This window comes from Amborella trichopoda, chromosome 3 (assembly GCF_054954075.1).
Source record: "Amborella trichopoda isolate Santa Cruz 75 chromosome 3, AtrichopodaSantaCruz75HAP2 v2.0, whole genome shotgun sequence".
Lineage (NCBI taxonomy): Eukaryota > Viridiplantae > Streptophyta > Magnoliopsida > Amborellales > Amborellaceae > Amborella > Amborella trichopoda.
This window is the reverse complement of record NC_142338.1, coordinates 60,265,474-60,276,200: the sequence shown is the minus strand read 5'-3', so window position 1 is coordinate 60,276,200 and position 10,727 is coordinate 60,265,474. Positions and strand designations below refer to the sequence as shown.

General features: G+C 35.1%; 1 protein-coding gene across 2 annotated transcripts; it reads right to left on the bottom strand.

Moving 5' to 3' along the window:
• Window positions 1–228: 228 nt before the first annotated feature.
• LOC18421515 (beta-glucuronosyltransferase GlcAT14A) lies at window positions 229–8,569 on the bottom strand. 2 transcript variants are annotated; one of them, XM_011625231.3, is made up of 4 exons: window positions 7,609–8,569; window positions 6,298–6,373; window positions 6,050–6,165; window positions 229–1,532 (listed from the first exon to the last, which is right to left on the bottom strand). In XM_011625231.3, exons 1-4 carry the CDS (start codon window positions 8,096–8,098, stop codon window positions 1,021–1,023), a joined length of 1,194 nt encoding a protein of 397 aa, XP_011623533.1. In that variant the 5' UTR covers window positions 8,099–8,569; the 3' UTR covers window positions 229–1,020. The 2 variants fall into 2 exon arrangements, with proteins under 2 accessions (XP_011623533.1, XP_088718015.1); XM_088861889.1 differs by lacking the exon at window positions 229–1,532 and adding an exon at window positions 4,306–4,539 and having other exon boundaries at window positions 7,609–8,305.
• Window positions 8,570–10,727: the final 2,158 nt, after the last annotated feature.

Sequence of the window (10,727 nt, the reverse complement as noted above, 5' to 3'; positions counted from 1 at the left end):
TTATTTTTTAAATTTAAAATTTTATAATTAGATATGAAAATAGATTTTGACATAATCCTAAGAATTTTTTCACCAAAATTACATGTTATGATAAAATTTAGAGGTGTACTTTAATTGGATTGTTTAACCTTATAGAAACCACACCCAGCTTTTTATTCACCTCTCATTGTGATTAAATGGCACCATATCATTATCAATATCTTGGCTCCATAGTAATAGGCAAGCTCATTTTGGTGAAAAACAAAGTCGCAAGTTTACGACTTTACTCTTTTTTTTTTTTTTTTCGGGTGAATTAATGGGGATGTCAGACCCCGTCCATTCTATTAAAAAAAGAAGAAAAAAAATTACAAAGACAATCATCTTACTTACAACCCCGAGAAGGGAACATTAGCAACATTAGATAAAAAAAATCATTACAAAATTTGGGGGCAAGCACACCACACCACACCACACCGTTGCTTCATCTTTAGAAACCAACTCTTTGGTCAAGAGAGCAACATCTGTGTAGGTATGTAGAATCTGCATTGATGGGCTGCAGCAAAAGATATGAGCCTAAATCTACAGTTTGCCAAGATAGTGGTAACCTTGTGAATTGCTAAAAAAAAACTCAGCCTAGCCGTTAGGGGGAAAAAATTGTAATTACTTGATGCCAAAGGTAAACTCTGTAATTTCCAAAGCTCCATGGGCATTTTTGTCTTTCCACAACTACTCCCCAAGATCCTCCACTCTCACATCAGTATAGTTCCATATTTCTCAAAAGTTGAAAGAGCCTTTCTGATGTTTTCCCATGGGATTGTATACAACGAGACTGTTATGTTATTTAGGTAAAGCTTGCAAACACTTCGAGCCATCAAATATAGAATCAAGCCACTGGGCTCGTCGTATCTCCTCACAGAGTCCAAAATTGTATTTTAGATTTTGACTTCTCGTTGTGGCACACTCATTGCTGTCCGCCAAGTTTCACACCTAATTCCAAAAAAATAAACGGTCTTACCGTATACTTTCCCTTAGTCAGTGCCATCACTTGCATTGTCTTCTCCCCATGTTCCTCTTAGAAAGTGCCCTAGTGAGCAAGGCCCTTAGTCTCCTCGACCCAAAGCCGGGCTTAACTAGAATCTTGCCCCTGAACTCCGAGCAAGGCTTATTACCATCCTCATCCATTGCACACCACCCACCATAGGGAAACTGGTTAGCCTTTCTCTTTAAGAGGTCTCTATCGATTCGATCGAGGACTGGTTCATTTCTCCTAAATTTTCTAGCAAATGGGGCATAGCTCTTCACCATTCTCCTGTAATCCAAATTGGTTAGAGCGATGGGGTGCTGCTTTGGTGGGTTGTCCCATGCTATGTAATGGAGGTCATGGTTCACAGTGGTGTTCTTGAAGCCATGAGAGTTGCATATGACTGTTTGGAAATAGCCCTCCGGTGAAGAAATGAAGTTGGTGTAGTATAGCAGTGTGGTCCTTGGGAGGTTTTCGTAGCCTAGTATGCAGTATTCCGCAAAGGCCCTTGATAGCATCACCCATGCTGAACCTGCACGTGTGAGGGAGATTAGAGAGAGAAAAAGAGCAATTTGTTTAAACAATTTTCTCTTGTGATACAGTTTGGCGTTTTAGACCATTATATATCATTTCTTTATCTTTAATTCATGACATAATTGTAAACTTATGAGTTGTATTTCCTCCATTTCTATTAATGAAGTCAGGTCAGGGGCCTTCTACCCCCACCGACTTAAAAAACATAAAATAATTGTTTTGACAAGGCATAGGAAAATGTCGATTCAATTATTAGGAAGTACAACATGTTCCTTCAGGAGTGCACTATACACTTACTCCCTCGGAGAAAAAACCAGCCTAGGAGGTGTTTTCTCAATTTGAGATGTCTAGATCCGTTATAGTATCATCCCATGTTTGAAAAGATGCAGATCTTGATTGGATTCGGTGGGCAGGAGATCAGGGTTTCCTTGGGAATCGGGTGATAACTGTTTTTGTTCACCGATCCAGATCAAAGTAATACAGGGAAGGAGATTCATAACCAGATTTTGGATTTTGAAACACTAGTGTCATCATAGGAGTCTTTTTTTTTTTTTGGTTAAGGATTTCGAGCTACTAACCACTTTGATCTGATTATTAAAAAATTCGATTATCTCTGTTAATTCTAATTCTGAGCTGTTATTTTTTCAAGCATATATAAAATGCTTATATTTTATATTTGGGTTTGGTTTGCAAAATGTTGCAACTATAAACAATCAAGTCAAATGCACCCCCAAATTGTCATTAGATGCAATTTTGGTGTCGAAATTTTTAGGATGCTGAGAGAATCTATTTTTTATCTAATTATAAAGTTTTAAACTTAAAAAATAATTCAAATCGAGTAGATATATAAACACGTGAAAATCTAAAAAAATGGACAGCCCAGATAGCGTGTTGCAAGATGTACTTATTTTGGAGGTGAAATTTTTTTTTTCCTCCATATCTATACGTCTCGATATCGAGATGATCAATTATATGTTTTTCCAACATAAAAATAACTCTTTTGGAAGGATTTTAGAGATACACTTTAATTCCACATTTTAAGGGGTCAACCTTAAATAAATGATTTTTTTTATATTTACTAGTACTACTACTGAAGTTGTTGTTGTTACTGTTAATGGCGGCTCTTTTAAATTGGCTGCTAGGTTGAGGAGGTGACATTAATTAAAGCATTAAATGAAGGAAAAGTATTTGGTGAGTAGGTTGACTCACCTATTCTTGGGCCCTCTCCCTCAGAAGTATACTTTGAAGTTGTATATGGATCCAAAATTTTAGGGTTTGATAATCTTGCCACAACAATGATCTGAATTTGGAATTTTTTTTTTTCAAAAATATTTATTATTTTTTGAATTCCTTTTTCCACCTTTCATTTAAACTTTTAGTGGATGTAATAATTTTTTGACATCTATCTCTATGTTTAATACAATCTCAACCTCATTCCAGCACCATCAAACCTTTGGAAAGTGATGACCCCTAACGCTACATATTCTAATAATTTAACAAAGGGTATACGATAAGATAATTTATTTTTGTTGTATGGAGTCACGATGTTGAACATAAAATGGAGTGGATAGGGATGCGTTACTAAACCGGCTCAAAGTCTAAAAGAATTTTTATTGAAATTTATGATTGGGTTTAAGCCGTAAAATTTTACAGGTGAAAATGATTAGAGAAATTTACATACGGGCAACATTGGGGGGAGGGGGATCAATTTCAAAATGGGAACACCTTTATCCCAATTTACAGGTGGCACCGCCCGGTATTTTTTTATCAAGATATCCCTTGCCTGTAATTTTGGTGCTTTAAATTTTTTTTGCGTTCACATCCGTGTATCTTGAGACCGAGATGATAAGTAATAGGGGTTTTCATCATCAAAACAACATTTTTTTAATGGATTTTTTAGGCTTGCCTTTTTTTCTACATGTTAAGGTTGCACCTTATATAAACTTTTCCATAGGCTCATAGCATACATTCCATCTATAAACATGTTCATAAGTATCATAGTCTAGTGCCCTTTAGTGGAGAATACAACCACAAACTTTCTCATGTTAGAGCAGTTCAAAGAACATCTTATGCAGCCTTTGTAAAAAAAGAAGAAGTAACAATGGGTATTCTTTGGAGGTGACTTTACCCCCTTTTTCAAACTCCACATTCAGTCAAATTAGTCTTGTCTCTCTCTAAATAGTTTGTACAAGGGTCCTCAAGCTTAAAGTATCTTAAGCACTGCTTGAAAAATCAAACCGGCTTTGAAAACCGGCCGACGGGTGGTTTTGACTTTTGAGTACCAGGTAAATCGGCTGGTTCAACCATCGTAACTGGGTAGGTCTTAGTCGGTCAAAAAAATATTCTAAACGAAAATCTAAAAAATATGAAAAATATATTTAAAACATGATTAAACGAAGCACATCCGAATGAAGTTGAAAATTAGTGGAAAAAATGGATTTTAAAAGTCGATTTGTGTCTATGGGTATTTTTGAAAATTTTCAAAAAGATGAAAAAAATGTAAAAATAATATTTATGACAAAAAAAAACTTTCCAATCTTTACCAAAATGACAACAAAAAAAAAATTAAAAAACACATTGTAAACAAATTCTTTATTTTTTGGGATTATATATATATATATATATATATATATTTTTTAAATACCGACCATACCACCAAAACCAGCCATTGCCCCGTTCTGGTTTTACAAATCGGTTCTAAGTTGTACCGGCTGAGTTTACTAATACTTATCCTAAGTTTTATGAAAGGAAAGTATATATTTGCTACCAAGTTATTATAAAAGGTGAATATTATAATCATGTGAAAATGGTAAAATACATTATCAAATTTGAAACCCCGACGGCAAACTGGTAACCCTTGGCCTTTTTCCTAAGACACTAATGTGAGACCCTACACCCCAAAGGTCGTGAGAATCCCTTTCTCCCTTATCCCTTGAAACCGGGGCCTCTGCAAAATGCATGGAAGCATTTAGTGTCCCATGCCTACACGCTGTCAAATTTGAAGCCTGGCCTCTCCCCAACCAACAAATGAAATGATTTTATTAGAGACATTATTTGACAACCTACCAAACCTGGAAGATAATTATGAGACCAATGAAACACATGGCAATATCTTTCATATCGTTATTGTTAATAAATAGGTACCATATTGAAAATATCGGAACCTATTTGTAATCATTCAAATTTTTTTTTTTTTTTTTAAATCAGCCTAAAATACAGATTCAAATAAGAATTGTTCGATCCAGATCAAGAATCGATGCTTTTGAATGGGGAGAAACAGACTCGTTCTCCCAAAATATCAAAAACCGACCATCTCTTATAAAGAACTGATTCTAATAGGGAACCTACTAAACTGGGTCTGAAAAAATGTTATTTTTTCTAATTTTTTAAATTTGTTTGCCTACTTTTCTCAGTTTGATTGATGATCCTGAATGTCTATCCATCGGTTGGTCCGAAATAGTTCTTTGGGATCGACGATCTAGGTCACTAATAAGTGTTTTTAAACACTGTTGTAAACATAATTCATTTTGCCATCTATCAAGATTTTCTTTGGTGCATTTTCCATTTCAGTACATGTGTGTCAATATCAGATACGGATACGTGTCATATGTTAGGGATACGTGTGTGAACATCAAATGCAGGTACGAGTACGAGTATCCAAATGTGAATCAGCAATACAGAGTGTCGTCCACATATCATTTAGCTATTTTATTTGTGAAATTTTAGATGATATTAGCTTTTTTTTTTGTGAAATTTTGATAAGAGGCCTTGATGAAGTGATTTAAGTTTGAAGAGCTCAAATATGAGAGCTGTGTTCTTGGTGAATCGGCAAACTCAAAAAAAAAAAAAAAAATTTGTCATTAACACTAAACAATTACACAAAATTGGTCATATTACATAAGAAATGCAAAAACGTCACTTATTCAACCTTAAATGGGATTTTACCTAATTTTAACTGCAATATTTTATCATGAATGCATAAATTTCCGAATTGTAGGCTCTACTAAAGAAACAAGGATAAAAAAATCCCATTTTATTTTTAGAATTTAAAAATAATTCTCTCTTTTATATTTTATGTACAAGTCCCATTTTTTGAGAGCACATGTTACATTTTAATGCCACTTTTTATTGATATTGGTTTAAGCTTAATTTTCGAGCGTCCATACCTATCACAATCGCACACATATAAAAACAATGCAAAATAATAATTTAAGATCAATAAAATAACAGAAATACCCCTAAACCTCAAAAATTATAGGGGAGTTTTAGTTATTTTATCTTAACGAATTATTGTTTACTTTTTTTTATAGGTGCATGATGGTGAAAAATATAGGCGCTAAAAATTTGAGCTTAAATTTATAATAGAAGAAAAGTAAATTTAATATACAATACATGCTTGAAAACAATGGAATTTAAGTATAAAATATAAAATACAGTGAGTCTACAATTAAAAGGCAATAATAAAAATGGGTTTTTCTGTAAAAACCAAAAAGAAAAAAAATCTCAAGAACAAACCTGTGAATAGTTTGAAAGCAGTGGGGATCTCCCTTTGCTGTGAAGTCCAAATGATCTCTGATTTTTTAACTTTATAGAGCCCAGGGTCGATGACGATGGGCTTAGCCCTTTTGTTACTGCAATTAAAATAAATAATCAGAAAATTAGTTATCATATGAAAGGAATAAAATACATTCCACTAAAAGGAAGTACTTTCTATGATGATAAGATTATCAACATATGAAATAAAAAAACATATTAAAACTCACAATTTCCAACCCAAACTGCTTGTATGTTGTATAAAGTTGAGATCTCGAGGCAATTTCGAAAAGGCGTGGATTAGATCTGCTCCAAGATAAACAATAAGTAAATTTGAGAGAGAGAGAGAGGCATTGTCAATTTAGAGAGAGAGAGAAAGAGAAACATTCTACCAATAAAAAAAAATTAATCCGACTCATTTTGCCCATTTGCATCTTTAAGAGAGAGAGAGACCCTTGCTCAATTATAAAAAATAATTCGACCCATTATGCCTAATACGCATTTTTTAGAGAGAGATTTTTCTCAATTATAAAAAGGGTATGGTTTATACAAGGCTGAGGTCCTAAACAATAGAAGTACTTGCGTGCCTTCAAATAGTATTGAAATATGTTGTTTATCAGGAATCGTAGTGATGGTCGAAAATTTTCATCTCTAATTATTATATAAAAAAGGATGTGGTTCGATAGAGCTGAGGCTCTAAACAATCAAAAGAAAATGCAGCTTCAAATAGTGTCTAGTGTTCAATATTGGAAATCTTTGTGATAGTTTTAAAATATATTTTTATATTTAATTATAAAATCTAACGCTTAAACAGTGTAGATCAAGCATATATATGAAAACTTGAAAATCTTGAAAATTGACGGTCCAAAAATGTGTCACGAGATGCCCAATTTTCAAAACTTGAAATCCATTTTTTTCTCATGTCCATGCATCTTCTTATTGAGATGATCAATTTGGGGATATTTAAGCATAAAAAACAATATCTTCTAGTGAAATTTTTGAGGTTGGAGGACATTTAAGTATCAAAGCATCCTTTAATGAATTTTTTGAGGTGGGCTCTAATTTGATTGTTTAGAGCCTCGGCTCTATATAATCTTTTTTCATTAAAAAATAGTATAGATGGAGGTGATATGAATACTTTAAAATCTTACAAAATTGATGATCTAAATCATACATTAAAAGATTTATCATTTTCAAGACTTGGAATCTATTGTTCACATGTCCGTACATCTTGAGATCAAGATGATCCAATTGAGGGATTTTTTTAGCATAAAAAACAACCTGTTGTATTGTTGAGGTGCGCCTTAATTTGATTAATTAGGGCCTCACCGTTACATAAACTTCTGAAAAACACCATTTGGCCTATGCGTTTTCCCATTCGATAACAACCCTAAGAAAACAGTCCAACATGTGGGTGTTTGTTTTCTGTGTCTAAAAACTCTCTCACACCATTACACAATCAAGACGGTGAGTTAGAGAGAGAGAGAGAGAAAGAGAGAGAGAGAGAGAGAGAGAGAGAGAGAGAGAGAGAGAGAACTCACCATCTTGAGTAAGGAGGGGGTAATCCGAAGCACTGAGATTAATGAACCAGTCCCAATTGGCCGTTCTAAGGAGCCTGGAAATGGCATGAAGTGTGTTTGCAAGCATAGTGGGTCCTCTGTAAGTGACCAAGTTAGCCTTCTCCACAACCTCCACATTTCTAACCTCTGCAAAAACCGGATCCTTCGATATATGCTCCGCTAACTTTTCTCTCTCATGAGTCGGAGCTTCGAGATCAAGGTGGAGGAGGTAGAAATTCAAGGGGTGATAGAGAGCTCTCAGCGTTCTCTTTAATCTCTGCAGATCACCCTTTGAGCCTGATATTAGGTAGGCAAATTTGGGGAGGGTTGAGGTAGAATTGGAGTGTGCAAGGCCTTTTCCGGCGAGTGTTAGAGGAGGAGGAGAGAGAGAGAAGGGGATGAGAGAGAGGAGGAAGAGGGTTACAAATGTGAGGATGAATGAGATCATGCATTTCGTGATGCCCATTAACATGACGGAGGAGTTTTGTTTAGAGAGAGAGAGAGAGTTGAGGGTTTACATATCTTGTCGATATATGTAAGGAAAAACCAGTACTAGAATATGAGAGGAAGAGAGAGAGTTAGAGATATGTAAGTACATTGAGAGATTGGTTATGGCCTTGTGTCTGTGTGAGTGAGTGAGGTTGGTTATGAGCAATCATCCATCCGTAGGTGTAGAGGTAAGGTGTAATTTTAAATTATATCATGGTATATAATTTTGAAGTAAAATGTTATTAAGATTATTTTAAAATTTATTTTTATATTTTATTATAAAATTTTGAATTTTAAAAATGGTTTAAATCAAGTAGATCTATTAAAAATATGAAAATCTAAAAAACAATATATTATAAAATGTAGTATTTTTCAGATTTAAAATTTTTTTATTTTCCATAGTCATGGATGAGATGAGATGATCAACCAAAGGATTTTTCACCATTAAAACGATGGATTTTCGAAGGTGGTTGCATCCTTATAAAGAGAATAAAAGCTGGGCAAAGTGGGATGGTGGTGGGATTTTGTTCCTTTCTTGGTGGAGACGAATCCACATGGCAACAAACAATTGGAACTACACTGCTCCCATTTTATGTGCTTATTATCGTGACACGTGTCTTGATGTCATAAGTGTTACTGCAATCAGCCTCTCTAATCATCATTAAAATAGTCTAAAATCCCAACATTTCTAAATTTCCCGGGGGACGAAATTTCTGATTTTTACCGATATTTCGCGAATATTCGGTTGTTTGGTGCATGATCAACATCAACTTCCATTAAGGATCACCTACAAAATGGAAACTCCTTTCTTTTTTTTTTTTTTTTTTTTTTGATATCTCACCTAATTGAAATCTAGTTGTTTTAAGTTACGGAATTGGATTCATCAACAACCCTAGAAAAAAAGAGAGGATAAAATAACATCCTTATTATTCATCCTTATTATTCATCTTTTGATTACTAACTAAAAGAAAGCGGTTTCCATAAGGCTTACAAGGCCTAAGTCAGGCCTTATACAGATAAAGTAAAGCCTCGCTTCAAAACCTCAAATGGAAAAATACTTTAAGCATGAGAAATTCTCTTTAAAATCTATTGCGTAAAATTTGTAACTTAAAATTCAGTAAAGATCTCGTGGATCTACTTGAAATAGAAGGTCTAAATAGTATTACAAAATGATGGGGTTTCTATGAATCAGCTTACTCATACTATAATTTAGGAATGGATTATAATCTAAAATTTTAGGAATTCGTGATTTAAGTTAAGATGATCATGAACAAGAAATATATATTAAAAATTTGATATTTAAAATGCGATTCTTTTTTTAAAAAAAATATACATCGTGCATAACCTCGTGAGTTTTTTACAATGTCCATCTTTAAGATGGAGGTTGGTAAGTTAGTGGGCTCTTCCACCCGCTACTTCACGAAAGACTTTTCCGTTACAATATGCATCACTTTTTAGAGCTTGAAATCGTTTTTTTCTTAAATTCATAATAATTACGGGTTGATTTCATCTCTCACTGCCAAGGATGATTATAACCTCCAAGGATGGAAGCTAAATGATATTATTTTATATATATCTACACAACATTCCAATACTACAAAGAGTTATAATGAGTATTTTCAAATCCAACAATCTGAAACAAAATTTGCGCAATTCCATATTGGATTTGGTTGGGGTGATCCTAAATTTTTACTGATTTAAATCACCAAACCCGCCGACTCGGACCTTTGCGTTCGTTGGCCGGTTCAATCGGCTGTCCGGGTTTTTAAAAAGGCATCATGGGGCATTAAAATGGTGGAGAAAGGCGAGTCGGTGGTTTTGAGTGGTGGGTTTTAAGGTGAGCAGCGGTCGATCACGTGATTTCCTGTGTACGAAAGGATAACGGGCACGTGGCCACTCTTTTGCTGGCTTTTGACGCCATGGGATCATTGGAAGGGCATCTTTGCAATTTGGAATGTGTACAAAGGCTCAGGGGCAGGGGCAGGGGTAAGGGCAGGGGCTGGCAATCCTGTGGGGCCCGTTCGCCCCGGATGAGGAGAGGCGCCCTAGCCTTGATAACACTGGGCAGGGCGGGTCTTGTCAAATAAATAATAATAATAATAAAATAAAAGGTCGGGCAGGGCTTATTTGGTTCGGGCATGCCCTAGATTTGGCCCGGCTAGGCCCTGTCCTCTGATCATGGTTACCTAGCCGGGGCCCCAGCTCTCAAGTCACTTTTTGTAGCCCAGGCCCTATTATTTTTTTACCGTGACCGGTTGACCACCCTACTTAGAGTCTAAGAGACATGTGATTATAGTAACAGAGCACCGTGATAGGGGTCATCATCGTCGAATAAGCAAGTTGGGTGGTGATGGAGGGGCCCCAACAACTAACATCGTTCTCTCCATTCTTCACAAGTCGTTGATTTTGGATTTCGATGATCGTTGCACCGACATTGTTACACATGATCATGTGGATCATACAAAGTTACATTTTTGCACGATATTGCTGACCATTTATTTTGAATGTTATGCAAATATTGCGGCAATGGAAATCTACACTCGATAATCACTTTGTATTACGTGGCATTGTATTACATGGTATGCATATAGGTCTATGTTATACTTCTCTTG

Excerpts from the sequence above, each read along its gene's own strand:
- LOC18421515 (XM_011625231.3), bottom strand. The coding sequence starts at position 8,098 with ATGTTAATGGGCATCACGAAATGCATGATCTCATTCATCCTCACATTT. Across the intron at positions 6,166-6,297 it reads AGCAGTTTGGGTTGGAAATT|TAACAAAAGGGCTAAGCCCA; the intron begins GTGAGTTTTAAT and ends TTTTAATTGCAG. Across the intron at positions 1,533-6,049 it reads TGCTTTCAAACTATTCACAG|GTTCAGCATGGGTGATGCTA; the intron begins GTTTGTTCTTGA and ends TCACACGTGCAG.